The 23576-nt window shown below is 48.7% G+C and overlaps 2 protein-coding genes across 3 annotated transcripts; both read left to right on the top strand.

The window, feature by feature from the left end:
* Positions 1–649: 649 nt before the first annotated feature.
* Klk8 (kallikrein related peptidase 8) lies at positions 650–7059 on the top strand. The gene is made up of 6 exons (XM_021166355.3): positions 650–727; positions 1135–1212; positions 1714–1873; positions 2155–2417; positions 5327–5460; positions 6862–7059. Exons 2-6 carry the CDS (start codon positions 1143–1145, stop codon positions 7015–7017), a joined length of 783 nt encoding a protein of 260 aa, XP_021022014.1. The 5' UTR covers positions 650–727; positions 1135–1142; the 3' UTR covers positions 7018–7059.
* Positions 7060–15222: 8163 nt separating this feature from the next.
* On the top strand, positions 15223–18574 carry Klk7 (kallikrein related peptidase 7). 2 transcript variants are annotated; one of them, XM_021166358.2, is made up of 5 exons: positions 15223–15289; positions 15622–15763; positions 16074–16321; positions 16508–16644; positions 18419–18574. In XM_021166358.2, exons 1-5 carry the CDS (start codon positions 15223–15225, stop codon positions 18572–18574), a joined length of 750 nt encoding a protein of 249 aa, XP_021022017.1. The 2 variants fall into 2 exon arrangements, with proteins under 2 accessions (XP_021022017.1, XP_085697937.1); XM_085841811.1 differs by having other exon boundaries at positions 15223–15304.
* Positions 18575–23576: the final 5002 nt, after the last annotated feature.

Below are 23576 nucleotides of genomic sequence, written 5' to 3'. Positions count from 1 at the left end.
AACCAGGTTACAGCGCCACCCTAACCTGCCTACCCAGATGCCCCGGGCTGGTTCCTGACCCGCCCTCAAAGTCCCCAACCAGAACACCGCCTTTCCCAATTTTCACAAAATTCAGTTTCAAGCCCGTCCTTCATTAAGGACAGAGAACTTAATCCCAGCCCCCTGCTTCTTCAGACCCTGCAGAACACCCTAGCCCTTCTTCAGATTCAACCTCCACCCTCCAACTCCGGAGTCTAAATCAGAGCTCCTCCCTTAAATCCAGGGGTTCAGATGAGGTATTCAAACCCCAACTCACTTCCCTCGGACTCGGGGATTCAAGCTTTCACTTTTCTCCCTCAGACTCGGGTCCAGGCTTTGTTCCTTCTCTCTCAGACCAAGATATCCAAATACCAGCCCTCCTCCCTCAGGCCCACGAGCCCAGGTTCCAGTTGCCTCCCTCCGACCCATCTCTTCCGTTCTACCCCGGGGTTCGGTGCACTGCCCCTCTAGTCCTCACCTCGGTTTCCGAGGCTCCAGCCCCTCCTCCTAAAGTCACTCCAGCTCGAGCCCCTCCTCGAGCGCTTGCGGGTTCAGCCGCACCGCAGCAAGGTGCGGGCAGAAGGCGGAGCCGTGGGCGGGGCTTCCTCCTCGTTAAAAGGCTGCAAAATCTTGTACCCGACACACCGAAGGGAAGTCCGGGGGCCTCTTCCACCGAGTCCGAGTGACCCCGCCCCTTGCATTCTGGAAGGTGAGGCGCAGAGGTCCCCAGACACGGACCTCAGGCGCAGGGAGGTCCCCCTGCTCTGAGCTCAGGACCCTCCCATCCCCAGGCTCACATTCTTTCTCTCAGGATCTTCAAGCGGGTCTCTTAAGCTCCCTCTTCCCCAGGACGTTGGAGTCACAGCCTCAGATCTTTCTCTCCAATCTCACAAGTGGGCCAGAACTCCTTTATAAGGTCTGGATCCCCAACAGCAAGCTCTCCCCCACACTAAAATTCGGGGAACTAGAGCTCTGCCCTAGCTTTCTCAGCCCCTAGCTCCATCCTCCAGCAAGACTCAAGACAGCTCCGGAAACACCTCCTTCCCCCAGTTCCCCAGACAACAAGATCTCAGGCTCCTCCCTCGGACTTCCTCTTAGTTCCACCCTCTTCCTCAGAGGCCACCATGGGACGCCCCCCACCCTGTGCAATCCAGCCGTGGATCCTTCTGCTTCTGTTCATGGGAGCGTGGGCAGGTGAGAGGACCAGGTACCACCACCCAGGGTCTTCAGTGGGGTAGGGGTTACTGGACTCTGAGTGAGCTCCTTCTGACACGTGGGTGTGTGGGTGCGTGTGGTGGGCTTGGGGACCGGGAGCTTTCTTGGTAGTGAGTAGAGATAGCAACTCAGTGGTGAGGAAGTGGGTTGAGTTTCCCATAGGTGCATGGCTGCGGAAGAGATTCTTATTGCCTGTCAGACAAGGCTGAATTTGAGTGTGGGGATGTCTAGAACTCGTGTAGACATGTGTGGAAGCATGGTGAGGGCTGTGCCTAGTGTTGATTATTCTCAGGTCTCAGTGAGCTTACATGTGTGGCCATGTGGCCATGTTCCAATGGATGCTGGAAACTTATCTGTTGAAGGCATAAGAGATGGTCCGCAGAGGAACTGGCCTGTGTGTCCATTTGAACCCACAGTGGCTTTCCTGGCTGGGGCTCTGACATCGAGGGTGGCGACCCACCCTTCTCCTTCCTGATGCAGGGCTCACCAGAGCTCAGGGCTCCAAGATCCTGGAAGGTCGAGAGTGTATACCCCACTCCCAGCCTTGGCAGGCAGCCTTGTTCCAGGGCGAAAGACTGATCTGTGGGGGTGTCCTGGTTGGAGACAGATGGGTCCTCACGGCAGCCCACTGCAAAAAACAGTGAGTGAAGGGCTGGGCACATGTGGGTGGACCTGGAGGGAAGAGGCTCAGGGCTCTGTTTGAGGAAGAAGAGGAAGTTAAAACTTGGGTCTGAGGGAGGAGGGCTAAGGAGAACTGCTGGATCTGAGGCAGACAGGCTAGAGCCTGGACTCCTGGGCTTGGTGGAAGATGAATGGGTTCTGAGGAAGAAGGAGTGGAAAGAGCCCCCAAGTACCCCCAACTTCCTTCTGGGTTCCAACATCCACCCTCACTCCTCACCCCCTCCACCCCTCCTTGTGCAGGAAGTATTCAGTGCGTCTGGGTGATCATAGCCTCCAGAGCAGAGATCAGCCGGAGCAGGAGATCCAGGTGGCTCAGTCTATCCAGCATCCTTGCTACAACAACAGCAACCCAGAAGATCACAGTCACGACATAATGCTCATTCGACTGCGGAACTCAGCAAACCTCGGGGACAAGGTGAAGCCGGTCCAACTGGCCAATCTGTGTCCCAAAGTTGGCCAGAAGTGCATCATATCAGGCTGGGGCACTGTCACCAGCCCTCAAGGTAAAGAGCTGGGCCCCCTACCTAAGAGGGTGAAGAGAAGGCAATCACCCCAGTGGACCCCAAGCCATTGCAGACCTCATTCCCCGAACATACCCTGACCTACATACACCCTAAGAGAAGATAATGAAAGAGAAAAGTGAGCACATTACGTTTTATGGGGAAGGGGAGGGGGACTGTAAGTATAAAGTGCTTGCTTAGCAAGCGTGAGGGGCTTTGAGTTCAGATCCCCAGCGCCCTTGTTAAAGCCAAGCGTGGCAGCATAAACTTATAACCTTACTGCTGGGAGGTGGAGGCAGGAGGGTTCCAGGGTTTGTCAGTCAACCATCGTAGCCTAATGATCCAGGTTCAATGACAGACCCCATCTCAATACATACATGTGGTGAAGCACGGGCACTGTTGGGTTTTTTAAATTATATCTGTTTATTTGTGTATATGTGTATGTATGAGCACGTGCACATACGCATGCCCCAGAATACATGCAAAGGTCAGAGGACAGTCTGTAGGGATCCGTTGTTGCCTTCCACTCTTCTGCTCCTGGGGGGCTAGAACCCAGGTTGTGAGCTTGGCAGCAAGCACCTTCAGACCCTGCTCTTTCCCACGCTCTAGGACCCAGACCCGTCATCATCACCCAGCCTCCATGATCCAAGAGGGCCCAAACTCCTTTCTTCTTTGTGAGCCAAACATTAGTCCCTTTGGGGTGTTGGCATGTCTAGAATGTTCCTCAGCTTGTAACTTCATAGCGAGAACAAGTGGGACTCAGCTCAGAAAAACAATGGGGCCCTCCAGGCATTGACCACGCCAGTCATCAGGTCCCTACACGCCTTGACTGCTACTGAGACAGTGTGGCTTGGAAATGCATACTGAGGCATGGGTGGATCTTTCCATTAGCCCCCTGGGGAGCCACTTCCTGTCCCCCAGCCTTGCTTTCTCCAGTGACGTGCAGGGAGTCAGCATCCAATTGGTAATAAGCTCCAAGAGGGTTCTGCTTTCTTTAGTTTTCATTGCACTGTGTATGCATGTGTGTGTTTCACAGTGCATGGGTGGAGGTTGGGGACAACCTACGGGACTTAGTTCTCTCCTTCCACCGTGATGTCCTAAGAATCAAAATCAGGCCACCAGGCTTAAGGTTTGACTCACTGAGATATCTCTCAGAGAATCATCTGTTCTTCTTTTTTAGGTTTTTTTTTCTTTTATGTGTATGAGTGTTTGTCTGCATGGATGTGTGTATACTCGGTCCACGTAGTGCCTGAAGAGGCCAGAAGTTCTGAAACTGGTGTTATAGATGGTTTTAACTCACCATGTGGGTACCTGTCCTGGAACAATGTAGACAAGTCTGGTTTTGAACTCCCAGGGATCCACCTGCCTCTGCCCCCGCAAGTGTCAGGGTTAAAGATGTCTGCCACTACTTCTATCTGTTCTCTTGAGGAAGTGTTCTGTGTGCTTGGAAGTTCCCTGGGACCCTGGAAATGTTTTGTAAATTACCCTGCATGGATGAATGAATGATAAAATGAATGGGTGCACCCTGACCTCTTAAAAGAGTGTTTGTGAGGGTCACATGAGACTGTGAGCAGAAAGATTCTGGGTCCCCTTCTCCTTAAAGGGGATTAATAGCAATGTTAATTGTAATTTCAGTCATTAATTTTTTTTGTCAGTATTAGATATTGAGCTGAGGGCCTCACTCATGTTTGGCAGGTGCTCTATCACTGAGCCACACCCCTAGACCTTCTTGAGGGATTCTAGGCAAGGGCTCTACCTCTGAGCCATACCCACAGCCAGTCATTAACATTTATTAAGCACCCAGTATGCCCAAGATACTGTGGCCAACATGGGGGCAGGCATAAAGTCATGAGCAAATGTGAACTTCTTCTGGGCTTGCCCCACTTGGGGGAAATAGACAATAAACAAATACATGTAACAGAAAGTAACAAGATGCAGGAGGAAAGTTGTGAAAGGTAAAAGGATACAAAATCCCCTGAGGTGGCTCAGACTATCATCCCAGGTACCCAGGAGGCCGAGGCAGAAGGATCTCAAGGTCAAAGTTAATCTAAGCAGTTTAATGAGAGCCATGTCTCAAAAGTCAACAGTATAGATAATGTGACATGCACAGTTATGACCCCAACACTTGAGTAGTGAAGGCCGGAGGATCACGAGTACACTCAGCTCTGCAGAGTTGGAAGCTAACCTTAGCTATATGAGACCACCTTAAAAGAAACAAAAATGAATGAATGAATGAATGAATGAATGAATGAATGAATGAATGAAAAAGAGGATTTGGATGTAGCTCAGTGATACAGTGCCTGCCTAGTATGGACGAGGACTTGAATTCAATCCCCCTCCTCCTCCTCCTCCTCCTCCTCCTCCTCCTCCTCCTCCTCCTCCTCCTCCCCCCCTTCTCCTCCTTCTCTGTCTCTCTCTCTCTCTGTCTCTGTATCTGTCTGTCTCTGTCTCTCTGTCTCTGTCTCTCTGTCTCTGTCTCTCTCTGTCTCTGTCTCTCTCTGTCTGTCTGTCTCTGTCTGTCTGTCTGTCTCTCTCTCTCTCTCTCTCTCTCACTCTCTCTCTCTCTCTCTGTCCCCAAATGGACGGACAAACTGATATGCTTTAATTAGAGTGGTCAGGAAGGGCTTCTAGGAGCAGATTATATTTGGGAAAAGGGGAATATAGATGAAATTAAGGACCTGGTGGGCTAGTGACAAGAAATCCCCTTCCATCATCTGTTCTTAGATTTTAATTTTACTAAAGGCAAGAAACAGACGTTAAGACTTGAGGGCTCCTGTCTAGACAGAGAAAGATGCACTAGTCTGGGAAGCTGTGGGCTCTGTGGCATGTCCAGCCAAGGGACAGAAGGGAAGTCCAGTGTGGATGGCATGGAGAGAAAAGGTGCCTGTCTCTTCTTGCCTCTTCCTTCTCAGAGAACTTTCCAAACACCCTCAACTGTGCGGAAGTGAAAATCTATTCCCAGAACAAGTGTGAGAGAGCCTATCCAGGGAAGATCACCGAGGGCATGGTCTGTGCTGGCAGCAGCAACGGAGCTGACACGTGCCAGGTAAGCAACCTCTAGAATTGCTCCCTCACAGCTTGGTGTGGATGGGGGTGACCCAAAAGATGTAGTGGACAGAGAAGTTGTGTCGTGCTGGCAGAGTTCAGAGAAAGCTTGCTACGCACAGAAGGTCACAGAGTGAGGTTGGCATACTCAGGAGCTTTGCTGGTCACAGTCCTAGCCTTGTCACTCTTTGTGTACATGGTAAGGTGTGGGGAGGTGGTATGGAGGACAATCTGAAGCTAAGGATTAGGCAATGCTTCACTCCTAGCTCTTCAAAATGGTCTGGTTTCTACCACGGGGTTCCCAAGGGAAGTTTCCTTCTGTCATTGCATCCTTGGGGACGAGCCTTGCCTTCTCAGTTGGCCACGAAGTGGAATCAGACTTCCTCGGTGACCTCCCATCCTGCCCTCATGGGATCTTTCCACAGATATAATACTCTCTTCCCTGTCAACTGCCATGCATCTGTGCCGGTAGGACTTCCTCTGGCTTTGACCCTTTCATGGAAGCTCCACCCACATCACTAACGATTAGACCCTGAAAGGCAGATCTTTCTTCCTCATTTGCCAAGGATGTTGTCATTCCCCTCACTCACTCACAAAGCAGCCTGCCATAGAGACCACAAAGATCCTCTCCATTGCTCCTTAGGGATTGGCCCTGTGCACAAATGAGGTATCTTTCCATCCGTCTCCATGAGGATCCCGTTCTTTCCTCCATGCTCCCCAACTGGAGTCATGAGCTGAGTCCCCTCATTGAAAACCTGGTGTCCTCTCTATGAATTACACTTTGGACACATGACTTTATTTTCTCATTGGTCAGGAATTTGACCATCATCTTTAGAACTCTTCTCTGCACTGGAGACTCCACTTCCTTCCACTGGACCACCACATCTTATTCCCATTTCCTATAGGAAGCCAACCATTGTACCATGTGGGAAAATTGGTTTTAGGACCAGGAGATGTGGCTCAGTTGTTAGAGTGCTTGCCTACCACACACAAAACCCCGAGTTCTATCCCCAGTGGTGCAGAAAACTGGGTGTGGTGGTGCACACCTCCCAGTACTTGGAAGGTGGAGGCAGGAGGATCAGAAATTCAGGTTCAGTCTCAACTACACAGAGGGTTTGAGGCACCCGGGCTATGCGAGACTGTTTCTCAAAAGTTCAATGCTGAGGGTTTCAATGCAAGGTGGCGCAGCAGGTACAACCACTTGCTTTTCAAACTCACCAACCTGAGTTTGGTTCCCAGGACCCTCCTTGTAGAAGGAGAGGACAGCTCGCTGCAGTGACCTCTGATCTCCGTGCACCACACTAGATAGTAAGATGTAATCCAGAGTTTTAGATGCTGCGTGGGTGCAGAAGGAAAGGAAATGCAGGCATTTTAAGGCAAGCACAACTCTGCCTCTGTTCAGGGTGACTCAGGAGGCCCTCTGGTGTGCGACGGGATGCTCCAGGGCATCACCTCATGGGGCTCAGACCCCTGTGGGAAACCCGAGAAACCTGGAGTCTACACCAAAATCTGCCGCTACACTACCTGGATCAAGAAGACCATGGACAACAGGGACTGATCCTGGTGTGTGTGAGGGGGGTGTCAATAAACACCACTGTTGGCTGGCTCCTCGACTGTGCTTTGACCTGTGTTTAGGGAGGAGAGATAAAGGAGGGCAAAAGGCCACATCTTGCTAACAGACTTGGTGGGAAGCATGAAGAGACTAGGTCCCCATGGCTTCTGTGCCCATCACATTTTCTGAATGGCTCTCCAAGGGCTTGAAGGACTTGGGCATGGTGGAACGTGTCTGTCATCCTGATCCTCAGGAGGTTGAGGTCGGAGGATCAAGAGCTTAAGGCTATCCTCAGCAATATAGTAAGTTCAGGGCCAGGCTGGGCTATGTGAGACCTTGCCTTAAAAAGGAGCAGGGGAAAGAGGAGGAAGAAAAGGAGGAGGAGGAGGAGATCAACTTTGGTGGGATACTGTTTTAAAGGATCAAAATTTATAAGAATTTTCAAATATCCCAGGTCTGGTCTATGACCAATCAGTGTTTTTTTTTTTTTTTTTTTTCTTTCCTCCACTTCCTCCTGAGACAGGGCCTTATTATATAGGACAGGCTGGTCTCAAAATCCCAATTCTGATGCCTTAGCCTCCTGAGAACTGGAACAGAGGGAGAATACCACCACACACGCATTTCCATTAAGGTTTTCCTGCATTTAAATTTGGTGCTAGCGATTGATCCCCAGGCTTTGCCGGGCCAGGCGAGTGCTTTACCTAAATCATGTCCCCAACTCCTTACACAAGGGTGCTAGGCAAAGTCTCTCCCACTGAGCCAATACCTCCTGCCCCTCACTGGTGGGTTTTAGGTAGCTCTACTGCTGAGATCTATCCACAGAGCTTTTATTTATTTATTTTTAAGTTACTATCTCTCTGTGTGTGATGTGTGTGCGTGTACAGCATACATGTGGAGAGGACCACTTCATGAAGATGTTTCTCTCCTTCTCCCTTTACGGAGGTTCTAGGATTTGGATTCAGGAAATCAGGCTTGTGTGGCAAGCGCTTCTACCTGCTGAGCCATCTTGTGAACACCACAGGATGCTTTTAAGTACATTCTAATTCTAGACAGTCGTTACTAGGTTTAGGTTGACTGGACTCTTGAACACACCCCGAAGCCACCCCCCAGCTTTGAATTTACAATACTTCAGCCTCTCCACACCTGAGATAGTAGGTCTTCACGATAAGGGCTGGCTCGTGTGTGTGTGTGTGTGTGTGTGTGTGTGTGTGTGTATGTGTGTGTGTGTTTCACTCATTCATTTTTTTTTTTTTACAGAGGGTCTTACATAGCCTAGGTTGGTCTCAGTTTCCAGCTTTATATGTAGCCAACAATGGTCTTGAACTCCTGATCTTTCTGCTTCCACCTCCCATGTGATGAGGGGTGCATGCCACTGTGCTATAAAGTTCAGGCTTCATAAGGCATTTTAACATGGGTTTAGAATAATTTTTATGTGTATAGGTGTTTTGCCTGCATGTATATGTGTGTGTGTGTGTGTGTGTGTGTGCGCGCGCGTGCATGCATGCATGCATGCATGTAGTGGCCATAGTGGTCAGAAGAGGGCATTAGTTTCCTGGAACTGGAGTTACAGATGGCTGTGGTCTGCCGTGTGGGTGCTGGGAACCAAACTTGGGTCCTCTGAAAGAGCAGTGAACTGCTTTTACCCACTGAGCCATCTCTCAGCCTCTCGATATAATATTTTTAATATGATACCTTAAATTTATTCTGAGTATTCACGGGTACAGTAGTGGCCTGAATGTCGCAAGGGTAACTAATGGCTTTGTGATTGGGTTTAAGGCCTGTTCCACAGGAGGGACTGTGTGCAACCTAGAACTGTACATCTGGCCACAGACTTTAAAAAATGTATCATATTCAGCATTCTTAAAGATGTGTTTTATTATTTATGCATATCTCTGTGTGTGTGTGAGAGAGAGACAGAGACAGACAGACATGTATGAAGCTATCTGAGGAGACTAGAAGATGGCACCAGATTTCCTAGAGCTGGAGTTAAATAGATGGTTGTAAGCCACCATCTGGGAACAGAACCTGCATCCTCTGCAAAAGCATCAAGTTTTTCCCTCCCCCTCCCCATCTCCCTCCCTCCTTCCCTTCCTCTCCCCCCTCTCACTCTCCTTCCCACCCTATGTGCCTCTCCCTGTTCCTGTCTCTGTGTCTCTCTGTCTGTCTCTGTCTATCTCTGTCTGTCTCTCTGTCTCTGTCTCTGTCTCTCTCTCTCTCTCTCTCTCTCTGTGGTTTTCTCTCTTTCTCTCTTCTCCCTGACCCTCTCCTCATATGTCTGAGTATTTACCTGCCTGTATGTCTGTGCACTGTATGCATGCCTGGTGCCTAAGGATGCCAGAAGAGGGCATCAGATCCTCTGGAACTGGAATTAAAGATGGTTGTGGTGGGTGTACTGGGAATTGAACTCTTGATGTTCTTAATCTCATCTCTCACAACCCCAAGAACTCATAAATTTTGGTCTTTTAATAAAAGAGAGCAGGGTTAGTCAATATTATTTTTCTCCTTCAGCCACATCATAGATTACTGAGTGCCTAATGATTTCACTGAACTTTATTCAAGAGACCAATCCTAACCAGCCAGTGGCTACTTGGTATCATGCAGTATGAAACATGACTGATTGGGTTATTTGAAGACCATTTTCCTTCACAGGGTAGGTGGGTGTGTCCAATGCCTTGCACAATTAGATTCCAGCTCTGGTCCAGCTTGAAGGGGACCCGCCCCAGGAACCATGACTGTTGCTGGCTTGGCTTGAGTCCTTATCCATCCAGGATACTGTACCCATGAATACTCAGAGAATAAATTTAAGGTATCATACTAAAAATATTACCTGGAGAGGCTGGAGAGATGGCTCAGTGGTTAAGACCAGTGCACTGCTCTCTCAGCCCCCACATGGCAGCCCACAGCCATCTGTAACTCCAGTTTCAGGGATCAAATCCTCCAGTGTGAGGGAGGGATAGGAGGACTGTGAGGGAGACTTTCACAAGAGATAGGAGAGGAGGGAACCTCTCCCTCAAAGAAGTGCGTGTTGTTCTAAAATGACCGCAAATGAGACCCAGGAGGTCAGAAGCAATAAGCCATCAGAACCCATGGATGAGTCAGGAGTTGCTGGAGTGAGTGTGTACAGGATACCTCGGGCAGGGCACAGCTGGAAGGGTGACTGGCTCTCAGTTCTTGCATGTGATTGTGAGCTGCCATAGGCGTTACCAGCAAAGGCTTCGGGATGGATTTGAGGACAAGGAAAGACATGAGGCTGAGTGTCTGGATGGGACTTTGGTGACAAGTGCTGGGCTTAACTCCAAACAGAAATGCCTGTTTGTTCTTTGGTTTTGGTTTTGGTTTTCCGAGTCAGGGTTTCTCTTTGTAGCCCTGGCTGTCCTGGAATTCTCTCTGTAGGCTGACCTCAAACTCAGAGATCCAGTTGCCTCTGCCTCCTGTGTGTTAGAATTAAGGAATGTTCGAGGATGAGGGGTGTGTGTGTGTGTGTGTGTGTGTACCTGTGTGTAGGTCAGAGGTCAAGTTCATCCTTCCCCAGGCACAGTCTACCTTCAGGATCTATTACTGTCTATTACTGGCCTGGAGCTTGCTAAGTAGGCTAGGCTGGCCAGCAAGAAAGCCCCAGGGACCCATGTGACTCTAGCTCCCTAGAACAGGATCCTGGTCTTCATTTCCCCAAGGCAAGCACTTTACTCACTGAGCTAGCCTCACAGCTCCAAAATTCCTCCTCCAGTATGTAGCTGTTTATTTTCTTATCTGTGAAACGAGGGTGACAATCCTCTATCCACCCCAACTGAGAACTAACAAATGGGCCTGAGGGACAACCCAGTGGTTAAGAGCATCTGCTACTCTTCTAGGGGACTAGGATTCAGTTCCCAGGAACCAAGTCAGATGGTGTACAGCCAGCTGTAACTCTAGCTACAGGGGATCGGACTTTCTCTTCTGGCCTTTAGTACTGCTTATGTGCATACATGCACATACAGATATACACACACATGTAAATAAAATCGGTAAAAAAAAGAAAAAAAAAAAAGCTACCGGGTCTGAGAAGCAGGTGGCATGCGTCCTGCAGGCCGACAAGAGACAGAAGCCTCTTTGCTGTGCTTCATGCTCAGCATCTTCTCCGTGCCCATTTCTCGTGCACACCTTTAGGTAATCCTTCTGGTGCACCCTGCTCTCTCCCACTTTAGAGGAGGGCACGGTGAGACACAGAAGAGTGAAGTCACTCACCTGAAGTCACAGGGTGAGCAACTCAGTATTGGATTGACCTGTGAGGCCACGTTCTTTTCTGTCACACCCTGAGGCAGAATGGCTCAGCAGGACTGAGTGTAAGGAGGCGGCTCTGTGGGTGCTAGGTGGTTTGCAAAATACTGTTTATTTAAGTACCTCCAGCTGATGCAGGCTCGCTCTGCTAAAGAAAACAACAGTGAGCGCCACACACGATTCACTGAGCTCAGGGACCCGTGTTTAGTCACAAAACCAGCCTTACTAATGAAGACTATAACAGCGGGATTGGCATGCACAGTAATATCTAGGGATTTCGACATCAACAGGTCTTTCAAAGACCGGAGCTTCCCCCCTTACTACCCTGACTCCTTCACAATAGAGTCAGTCTCATGTGGTCCAGGTAGACTCAAAGTACCCATGTAGCCAAGGTTGACCTTGAACTCTGATCTTCCTGCTTCCAATCTCCTCGGTTGCTAGGATTGCAGTCATGAAACCCCACACCTGTTTATGCAGTGCTTCCTGGACACCACCAATGCTTGCTTTGAGAGACCAAGTCAGGAAGACTGATACTTCCTGGGGCCAGAGTCCCATGGTGGGGTCTACATTCTGGGGTTCAATTTGGGACTTGATAGGAGACAAGGTCTTGAGCCTTAGTAAATTAGTTTGAATATAGTTATCATGGCGTTCCTGTCAGGACAGGGCTGCTTGGCACAAATTATCTTAAAGTTGGTCAGAAGGACGAAAATTGTGTCTGGAAGTCATGTTCAGTGGAAAATTTTGTCATGCCAACTACTAGGGAAACTGAGGCATGGCAGGAAGAGCAGGCATTCAGCTATGGAATAAATTCAAGTTCAACCTCTGGTGCAGAGTGAGGCATTGTATCAAAATGAAAAGTAAAAAGAGGTCTGGATGGAAATGTAGCTCAGGTAGCTCAGTAGTACAGCCTCTGCCTAGAGTCTCTCAGTGAGTAGCTGGGCGTGGTTCTCAGCTTCCTGCTCCAGTTGCCATGGCTGCTACCCATCATTATGGATGCCAACTGTCTGGAACCATAAACAAGAATAAACCTTTCTATAGGTCACTTTATTTGTGTATTTGTGTTATTTTGTCATAAGAACAAAAAAGTAACCAATACAAATGTGTATGTGTGTGTGTACATACATACATACATACATACATACATACATACATACAAACACACTGCTACTCACATCTGTTTACCTGCCTCAGCTTGGGTATGTGGGTGCATGTACCCATGCATATGTGGAGAAGGCTAGAGCAGGATACCTTTGTCACTTCCTACCTCAGCATCATGGGACAGGGTCTCTCAGTGAGCCAGAAGCTTGCCAGTCAGCTAGGCTGCCTGACCAGCAAGATCTTGTGATCTGCCTGTCTCCATCCACCAGCAATAACAGGGTTGCAGGCATACCCGACGTGGGGTTGTAGGTATGCACAGCATGCTTGGCTTTTTATGTGGGGGCTGAGGATTTGAACTCAGGTCCTCAAGCTTGCAGAGCAAGTACCAACTAGCCATCTCCCTAGCCTTATCATGAGTTGATTATTGTTTTTATGAAAGTCTACCAACACCTTGAAATAAAAGAGTCTCTATTCAAGTGTATGCATCTCTGTACCTTTGACATGTGGGCCAGCCTGGTATACAGTTGATGCTCAATACAGCTCTTTCATGTGTTTGGGGGATTGGGTCTGAAACAGGATATGGCATGAGGACTGTGAAGAAAGCAAGGACCAGAGAAAGACTTGCATTTTTAACCTCTGTGGTTCAAATTAGGGCTCCATAGAGAAATGCCAACACAGGTCTGACACCCCCACATTCAGAAGTCAGATGGGAGGATCACAAGTTCAAGGCAAACATGGGCTATAGAGTGACAGCCTGTCTCTGGAAAAGGAGGGAGAAGGAAGAGGGGAGGGCAAAGAATTCAGAAGTGGATTTGGCTTTCTATTGAGGGCCATGTATGAGCTGGCCTTGTATTCAACTCCAAGAGTGTTAGCTATAACCCAGAAGGATGCTTGGAACAGTCAGGAGAGGGAGACATGCCATTGCGAGTGTGTCCACTGGCTCAGAAACAACATTGCAACCCCAGAAGGTCACCTCCGTTCATCCACAGTGTGTTGGTCTAACCTACTGCCATGTTTGTCATGGTTCTAAGAAGACTGGTACAGTCTCAGAATTGGCACCCAGGAGGGGAACACCACCAGGCAGGATGAAAAGTGAGCCGCCTTTTAAAAGTTTTTTATGAGACAGTATCTTGTGTAAGCCTACTCACATAGCCAAAGACAACCCTGAATTCCCAACCCTCTTGCCGCCACCTTGGGAGCTGGAATCACAAGTATGTGACACCACATCTACCTACCTGTCTCTGTCTTTCTCTGAACATAAGAATCCCCCAGTGAGCACCTAGAGTTTGACTAGCAGTAGAACACTCACCTACTATGTGCAAGGTGTTGCGTTTAATACCAATACTCTCTCTCACCACCATAGAAAGGTAGAGTGGAATCTTTTGAAAAAAAAAAAAGTGAGAAAATGAGACCTGGTGGGGGGAGGGGACACTATTAGATAATGCTTGGTACTTACATCTTTGATATTAGAAAACATAATGTATATGTTTTATGTAAGTGCATTAAACAATATTAAATGTATATGTACATATACGTGTATTAAAATGTATATAAGGTATTAAATGTAAAAATGTATTTAAAAAATCAATGTATTATATGATGAAAGATCAATATGACCACTGGCGAGACGGCTCAGTGAGAAAAGGTGCTTGCCACCACCAGACCACACATGATGAAAGGAGACAATCAACTCCCCAAAGTTGTCATCTGACTCCACGTGTAAACCATGGCACACATGCATACAGGCAATATGTAAATATAACTTACAATTTATTTTTAAAGAACATGAGGACAGAGATGAGACCTATATCCATAAGAGTCCTGCTGGTGTTGAGTGTGGAATCTTTAAAACAAAACAAAACAACAACAACAACAAACAACTTTAAGTCTTTTGGGGCTGGGAGTAAGTTCAGCCTCAAAGGCTGTACTGGATCCAGCAGGTAGGAGTTCTAATACATTGGTCCCAGTCATGGTGTGGGGTCTGGGCTACCCTGAGAGAAAGTCAGAGTTAGAAAATGATCCTTGTAAGGCTCCAAACTGAATGCCCCTGTGCTTTCTGCATCTGCTTGAATTCTGCTCCAGGGACCGACTCAGTCCTTGACGAGGTGATGCTAGAATGTGTGGGGGCTGGCTTCCACCCGCCCTGCCTGACTGCAGTAAAGAGGGTGGAGGGAAAGATCTATGATACCAACTGTTGGGGTTGCCTCAGGGATTCCAGATAACCCTATGCTCAAAGCAGAGGGAAGGCACCCAGAGACAGCTCCACCTGTGCCCCAGGGAGCTGGAGGCGGTGCGGGGGCAGGGGAGGTATAAAAGGACCAGCCCTATAGAAGGCTGGAGACACTGGTCTCCGGATCAAGGACAGAGCTTCGCCAAGTCACTCCCAGGTGAGAGAAACTTTCATCAGGGGGTGTACACAATTCTCCCTGGAGACTGGGACTCCGGGGTCCTAGACAGGAGGCCATGTGGGGCAAAAGAGGGTAAGCTATCCACCCACAAGATAAAAGCAAAGGAGTTTAGGTGCTACCCTGGGTCAGGGTCTGAAAGAGGAGAGCTGGGGTCTGAATCCTAGGATCTGAGGGAGAAGGCCCTGAACCTTTGGATCTAAGAAAGGACAGCTGGAATTGGACTCCAGGGAAGAGAGAGGTGGTCTGGAGTCTAAAACCCCAAGGTCTGCGGGAGGAGGAGGAGGGCTCTGGCTAGATTTCTGAATCCCAGAGAGAGGAGACCTGAGGCTTGGACTCCTGAATCCAAGGATGGGGTAGGGCTGTGTCTTAGTGCCTCATCTTTCATCATCCTTTGTTCTGGCAACATTTAGCTCTCTCCTCTGGCAGTCCCTGAGCCACTGTCACCGAGATGGGAGTCTGGCTCCTTTCCCTGATAACTGTGCTGCTGTCTTTAGCCCTGGAAACTGCTGGACAAGGTGAGGACTTGCTCAGTGTCCTCAACAGCCTGAGTCTGAATCCTCTCTCCCAGACAGCTCAAGGCCGGGTGACCTGATCCTGTGACTCTGTGGTCCTGTGCTGTCTTTTCTTGTGTCCTCAATCAGACAGACTCTCTAGAGCCTCTCCAGCAGTCTGTGCCTATTATGGGGGTTTTCTGAGTGGTCCCCAGTCTCTCTCTCCCTAACCCACTCTCACATCCTCCGCATGATCCTCCACCCCATCCTCTGCCTTTTCTCCTGGGCCTTATAGACTCATCTCTGACTGTAAATCCCTGTTTACTGTCTCATTCTCCCCCTGATGCTGGATAAAGGAGAAAGAATTATAGATGGCTACAAATGTAAAGAAGGCTCGCACCCATGGCAGGTGGCTCTGCTCAAAGGCGATCAGCTTCACTGTGGAGGGGTGCTGGTGGACAAATACTGGGTGCTCACAGCAGCCCACTGTAAAATGAGGTAGGTTCTGAAAGGGCAGGCAGGGTAAGTCTCTTTGGGTCTCTGTCTCTGTCCTCACTCTCCTCTCTCTTTCTGTTCTGTGTTTCTCTGTGTATTTCTGACCCCTCTCTTTGGCTCTCTAGATTTTCCTCTGTGTTCTTCTCTTCTTCTCCATGGGTTTCTGACCAGGCTCTTCCTCTCACTTTCTCTCCCTCTCTCCTTCCCTCTCTTTCCCCTCCCTCCCTCCTGCCCTCATTCCCTTCCTCCCTCCCTCCCTCCTGCCCTCATTCCCTCTCTCCCTTCTTCTCTGAGTGTCATTCCCTTCTCCCAGACAGTACCGAGTGCAACTGGGCAGTGATAAAATAGGGGACCAGAGTGCCCAGAAGGTCAAGGCTACAAAGTCATTCCGACACCCTGGCTACTCCACAAAGACCCACGTCAATGACATCATGCTTGTGAGGTTGGATGAGCCAGTCAAGATGTCATCCAAAGTGGAGGCAGTCCAGCTTCCTGAACACTGTGAACCCCCAGGGACGTCATGCACCGTCTCTGGATGGGGCACCACAACCAGCCCAGATGGTGAGATTGCCTCAGTGTGGGTTACAGCACAGCCCTCTCCCTCACACCAAGGGGTTCAGACCCGGGCCCTCCTCTCTCAACCCCAGAAATCCAGATCCCAGCCTTCTTCCCGGGCTCCCTGATCTTGCCCCAGTCCCTCAGCTCCACACCTGACCCAGTACCTTACTGAAGCCCTCCTCCTCACAGTGACCTTTCCCTCGGATCTTATGTGCTCGGATGTGAAGCTCATCTCCTCCAGGGAGTGCAAGAAGGTGTATAAGGACCTGCTGGGGAAAACCATGCTGTGTGCTGGCATTCCTGACTCTAAGACCAACACATGCAATGTGAGCCCTCACTGCCCCCACTCTCCCGCCAAGCCCCTGTCTGTCCACATCAGCTCAAAGCTTCTCATCCCAGCCTGTTCTGGTCATGGCTCAGATCCTACTTCCTTAGCTCTCTCACTTTCTGTTGGTCAACGACCGCGATTCATGCGTGGATCACACTAGCCAGAGGCCAGGAGTTTAGGGGAGCTGAGAAAGATGGAGACAGAGATGTAGGATTATGAGTGCGCCTCCTGCCTCTAGCCCAAACTTTGTAGAAGCTTCCAAACTCTGTGACTGGTATTATTTCATTTTTACTCTTCTGAGACAGTATTCCTCTGTGGTCTAGGCTGATCTGAACCTCACTTTGTAACTCAGGTTAGCCTGAAATAACCAAAGCTAACCTAGAACTAGGTAGCCAAGGCTGGCCTCAGATTCACAGGAATACACCTGCCTCAGCCTCCCAAGTGCAGAGCTTACAGGGGTGAGCAGTTCACTGGACTGGACATCCCTTGTTAAATTTTGTTTCTAAGATATGTTTAAAATGATTTTATGTGTGTGGATGTCTTGCCTGATTGTATGTAAGTATGTTGTATATGTGTATGTGTATATGTGGGTACCCTGGTACCCAAGGTGTCAGATCCTCTGGAACTGAAGTTACAAGTGTTTGTGAGCTATGATGTGGATTCTGGGAACTAGACCTGGGTCCTCTACAAGAGCAAGCAGTGCTCTTAACCACTGAAACATCTCTCTAGGCCCCTGTTTTGTTTTTGAGACAAGGCCGTGTAGCCCTCCCTGCCTGGTCTTGAACTTGCTCTGTAGCTGAGGCAGGATTTGAATCTCTGATCCTTCTGTCTCAGCCTCTGGTGTGCTGGTATTCAGTCGCCTCTTGATTTTTAACTCATTTGTTTATGATGACTCCTGACATTTTCTATCTGATCCAGATGCCTAACTGTGATCTTGGTCCTGGGGCAAGAATGGATCTCTCCTTTCTCCTCCGCACTCTTTCTTCCCAGCTGTCAGGAGCCTCTGTCTTTGGACAACATATTTCGAGCTTTCTTTTGATTCCTAATTTTATTTTATTCTTTGCATTTTTGCTATCTCTCCGTTCTGAGCTATCTCCCTCTTCCCCTTCCCTTCTGCTACCTCCAGTCTCCCTAGTCCGTTCTCCTTTCCTTCCCCTTTCTTTCTCCCCCCTTTCTTTCTCTCTTCTTCCCCTTCTCATCTTCTTGTCTTCTTCTCTCTTCTTTCTTCTTCTTCCTCCTTCCTTCCTCCCATCCCTCTTCCTCCTGCCCCTCTCCACCTTCTCTCTCTTCTTTATCTTCCTCCTTCTCCCCCTCCCTCTACTCCTTCCTCCCAACACCCTCACCTCTCAGGACAGATGCTATGCTGTGTGCTGAAGGGCTGATTGGTGGAAGACACATTTCTCCTGCTGAGAACCAGGAAGTCCCCTCTCCCTTGGCTAGAGTCAGCTTCCTGCTGCTCAAGGGAATACCTACCCAATCCCTAGAGAAGACTCTCCTTCTCACCAGCCTTAATCAATAGACTTTCTCAGTAAGGAAATTATATGTAAATGCCCAGAAGCCCCTTTCCAACAAGAAACTCTAAAGATGAACCCAGGTCATCAACATGTCAGTATGAATTTGGTTTCCCCCAAATCCATGCTCCTTAACTAGGATGGAAGTCAATTCAGACTGTCAGGACAAAGACTAAACTAGATAGCCTCTAGTCTGAGGGTGACTTAGGGGTCACAGAGCTTTCCTTTGAAGCCAAAACTAACCTTCTTTGTTCCCCATAGGGTGACTCAGGGGGGCCCTTGGTGTGCAACGACACCCTCCAAGGTCTGGTGTCCTGGGGAACCTACCCTTGTGGCCAGCCCAATGACCCAGGCGTCTACACTCAAGTCTGCAAGTACAAACGATGGGTGAGCGAGACCATGAAAGCCCATCGCTAACATGCCAGGAGCCGAGCTGTGAGCCTTCGGGGTTATGATCATGGAGTAAGGACATCGTGGCAGCCCTGTAAAGTCCTGCCTGGCTTTACCTTTCCTCCAGGACATAGCCAAACCTCAACACTAGGTTAAGTTTATAAACCAATCAGAACCCCAGAGACCTAAAAGCAAATCAAGGCAAGAGACTAAGAAACCTGAGGGCTGTGGAAGATGCCAGAAGGCTAAAGCTTTCCAATACAAGAGCTGGGGATTCCTACAGCCCTTTAATGGAAAGTGGTTAGTAACTGTGATACCTTCATGCACTGCCTTGGACTCAAGCCATCCATTTCTTCTATTTTTTGAACCAAGTTTGGATTCATTACAGTACTTATTGTAGAGGAAGAAAAGAATTGAAAGTGTTAACATGTTCAAAATAGTAGATTATTTACATGGGAGTTAGACTGCTCTCATTATGAAGTTGTGAAGTTGCCTAAGGTGTACTGCTTAGCCTTATGCAAGAGAAACTGTTGTTGCATGATGTTTAATGGGGACGTGGGCTGAACACGCCAAGTGAATACTGGTGAGACAGAATAAATCTAAGTGATATTGATGTGTGTGCTCATAACCTGGAAGGTAACGTTGGGGAAGCTGGGAGCCTCGGTGGTGGAGGGAGGAGATCCATGAAGAAGAGTTGGCTAAGAAATTGTAGCTAGGCCAGCAAGATGGCTCAGTGGATAAAGGCACTTGCTGCCAATCCTGACATGGCTTAAGTTTCATCTCTAGAGCCTACACAGTGGAAGGGAACAACTGACGCACATTTGTTATCCTCTGACCTCCAAGTGTGCTGGGGCACAGGTGTCCCTGCACACAAACATGGACACCAAACCAGATTAAAATGCAAATAAAGTAGTCTTAATGGTATTAGCTTTTACAGACATTGTAGCTTGTTTTCAGCCTGGCCCTAGTGGGTGATATGTTTTCTTTACTTCTTGAATTTCTTTTTTCTCACATGTAAAAAGGGAGGATGGAAAGAGAGGATAGGAGGAGAGAAAGAATGGACAGTGAGCACTTAAGTCATCAAGGTGAAGGGATGGGGGAACACCCGCATTTCTCTCAGGTGACAGGGAAAGTTTTCAATGAGGATTGGAGGAGACAGAAACTGGACATTTAGGTCCTCTGGGGGTCAGCCAAAAGTGAGCATCCAGAAACTCAGGGCCGAGGAAGATGGCGGCCAGTAGACTTCTCCCAAAAGGTCAGGGGGCTCTGGAAGGGAGGGGTGCTTTGTGACTCAGAGCAGAGTCACACCTAGGCAATTTGCCTTCCTTCTCTGGGCAGTGACACCTCAGACTCTGCTGACAAAGGGATATAGTGCCACCAGGGCCTGACCCTCCCATCTGCCCTTCCTGTTTCCCTCCCAGAATTCCTTCCCCACAAACATTGTTCAGGTTCTTCAGACTTTCCACTGACTGCCCTCAGCCAGCCAGCCAGAAATGCTGCAGCTACTAAATTCTGCACATGGAGGCACAGAGCACAGACCCCAGCCTCCTCCCTCAGGCACCAGCCCTCCTCCCTCAGACTTAGGGATCCAGGTCCCAGCCTTCTCCCTCAGTGGCAAAATCCTAGACTCCTACTCCCACAGACCCAGGAATCCAGACCCTTCCTTTCTTAGGTTCCCAGGGTTTAAATCCTACACCTCTTCCCTCAAACCCAAGAGTCCAGACCCTGGCCTTCCTTACCAGCCTTAAGTCCAGACCTATTGTTTTCTGCACCTATGTGGCCCTCCATCTCCACTGAGTCTCATCAGCTTTTCCTCGCTCTTCAAACCACCCAAATCACCATTCAACCTTAAAACTTAAAGGGCCTGGTGTAGTGGTGTATTTTCTTAATCTCAGCACTTCAGAGGCTAAAGCAGGGAGATCTTTATGAATTGGAGGTCATTCTGGTCGATATAAACCAGTTCCAGGCTAGTCAAGGCTACATAGTGAGACCCTATCTCAAAAAGACCAAGGGAGGGCTTCGAAGATGGTAAAGTGCTGGTTGTGCAAGCCCAAGGATCTGAGTTTGCATTTCCAACACCCACATCAAATGCACACATGGCTGTTGTGAGTGTTTGTAATTTTATTGCTGAAGAGATGGGAGACAGAGGATGGGAAGTGGGGGTGGGGCTCACTTGCCAGCCAGTCTATTTATCTCTAAGACAGCCAGAGACACTGTCTCAAAAAATAAGGTGGAAACATCCAATGTCAACATTCACATACCACACACACACACACACAGAAACACACACACACACACCTCAGAAATAAAACATAACTTTTTAAAAAGATTTATTTATTTATTTATTTATTTAATTTCGGAGTACATTTTAGCTGTCTTCAGACATACCAGAAGAGGGCACCAGATCCCATTACCAGATCCCATGGTGGTTGTGAGCCACCATGTGGTTGCTGAGAATTGAACTCGGGACCTCCGGAAGAGCAGTCAGTGCTCTTAACCACTGAGCCATCTCACCAACCCTAAAACATAAATTAAAAAAAAAAAAAGTAACCCAGCCTCACAGTGGTAGTGACTCAGCGTTGCTCCAGCAAGGGTATGATTGGTTACAAACACAGAATTCCATACTCAGTTGGATTCTTTGGAAAGGGCTTTGATTTTGTTTGGTCAGACAGTAGACTTATAGCGAAAGCCAATGGCTCCTGGAACTTGCTTTTAAAACCTACGGTGGCAACAACAACAACAAAAAGCCGGGCATGGTGGCGCACGCCTTTAATCCCAGCACTCGGGAGGCAGAGGCAGGCGGATTTCTGAGTTCAAGGCCAGCCTGGTCTACAAAGTGAGTTCCAGGACAGCCAGGGCTATACAGAGAAACCCTGTCTCAAACAAAAACAAAAACAAACCTACGGTGGCACCTATCACTCATTTGCTGTGGGTGTCTATCTCTCCTCTTACCTCAGAGGCCAGCAAGGGTGGACCTCCCCTTCATGGCTGGCCTTTGGCTTCATCTGCTGTTTTGCTGGTAACATTATAAAGGGAAATATCGTCTTTGAATCCACATGGGGATCAGCCATGTGCCCTGGTGCTGTGCGTTAGAGACATGAGGTTTTACAGCAGTAACCAAACGTTTTCTGATTGGGTTTGAGGCCTGCTTTACAGGAAGGAATTCAAGTCTGGTACTGCAAACCTGGTCAGTAGCCCAGGGCTTGGGAGGTCATAGGCCTGCAGGAGTGGGGAGAGCTACTAGGGGGAACCCACTGTTGTTTAGTTTAAGTCGTTATGTTGCCAAACTTCCCTCTAAGTATTTGTACTCCCAGTATAGTGCTGCTCTCAGCACTGACCAGAGAAACCCCTTTATGCAGTGGGCAGATACAGAGACCTGCGCAAAGTGGGTAAGGTGAGTGACTATGAGTGACTATTGAATGCTCAGCCCTAAGGGGACAGCTACATCAATAACGCCAAGGCTCAGAGAACATGAAGGAAGGGTGTATATACAGAATATAAGAGGGCAGTATAGACTGCCATGAAATGCCGTGTTCCGGACATGATGGTTGCTCTTCACTCCTGAACGCGCAGAAGGTATGGTTGCCTGCCTGAAAGGAAAGGAAAGCTAGAGGGGCGGGCTGGGATGAAGACGAGATTCATCAATATTTCAACAGAACTTATGGGATTCAATACTCTACAAAAATAAAAAGAAGGGAAAAAAGAAAGGAGAGGACATGAAAGTGGAGGTGTCTGGAGGAGTAGGGGGTCGAGAAAGGGGTGGCTATAGCCAAGATGCATTGCATGCGGGTATAAAATTATCAAAGAACAACACAAGATGCTCTTTTTAAAAATGCAGGTATGACATGAATTATGTCAGCTTTGTAGATATTAAATGCCCAGTGCTCATGAACAAGGAGGAAAGAGGAAGAAAAGAATGGAGGGAGGGAGGGACGGAGGGAGGGAGGGACGGAGGGGAGAGAGAGACAGAGGCAGAGAGAGAGAGAGAGAGAGAGAGAGAGAGAGAGAGAGAGAGAGAGAGAGAGAGAGAGATCGGAGGTGGAGACATGAGGTGTTTGTTGAAGACCATTGAGAGAGAAGGCCTTCCTCCTCCTGGTCAAAAGAATGGAATCTATCTCTGGTCTGGGTGGAGACAGGATACTGATCGGCTTCGAAGATTAGAGCATGACAAACGACTGTAGACTCCTATCTCCTCAAGAGTTAATCCAGATGGACCTGCCAATCACCTGCTTAGGAGTGCACCTCACAAGAAATCTGATTCACCTGAAGGCATGCTAAGGTGAAGGGAGGAGTAATCATCCCCTCAGTGAGGCCATTCATCGAATTTACCCTTCCCAGAAACCCCTCCTCCACGCAGGGGCTCCTGCTGCTTCCATGCTTCTCTGGGTTGCTTTTCTTTCAGCTACTGATCCAAACCCAGGGATATTTCCCTGACCCTCTGGGCTCGCTCTCTCTCTCTCTCTCTCTCTCTCTCTCTCTCTCTCTCTCTCTCTCTCTCCCTTCGCCCTCCGCTTTGCACCCGCTTGCCAACCTCCATTGCTAAGCTAGAGCAAGGATCAGAGTTTTCTCTCTTGCCCTAGGCAGCTTGCCTTCTCTAAGACGACATTTTTATTAATTTTGAAATAATTTCATAAATGCCCTGTCCCCTTCCTTCCAATTTCTAAATAAATGATCCCTCCAAGTCAGTTTTTTAAATTCTTTTATTAACAGGTCTAAAAATTCCAAAAAGAAACCTGTTTTTCCAAGAATATACACCCATACACACACACACACACCCCTCACCTCCCCCCCATGTGTGCTGCTTCTCCATTCTTTTTTCCCTGTCTTCTCCCCTCTCTCCCCAGGGCTCCTGTCCTTTCTCTCCTCCTCTCCAGTGCCACCCCTCTCTCTTCTTCTCACATCTGTCTTGTCCCTTCTATCTCCCCCTTTCCTCCTCCTCTTCTCTTCTTCCTCTCTGCCTGTCTTGTTCTCCTTCCTCCCTACTGTCTCTCTCCCTCCTCCTTATCCCTCTGTTGGACTCTCTTCTATC

Source organism: Mus caroli, unplaced genomic scaffold (assembly GCF_978045245.1).
Source record: "Mus caroli unplaced genomic scaffold, Mus_caroli_1 scaffold_8, whole genome shotgun sequence".
Classification (NCBI taxonomy): Eukaryota; Metazoa; Chordata; class Mammalia; order Rodentia; family Muridae; genus Mus; species Mus caroli.
The sequence above is the reverse complement of the archived record's forward strand: the minus strand, read 5'-3'. Positions and strand labels throughout refer to the sequence as shown.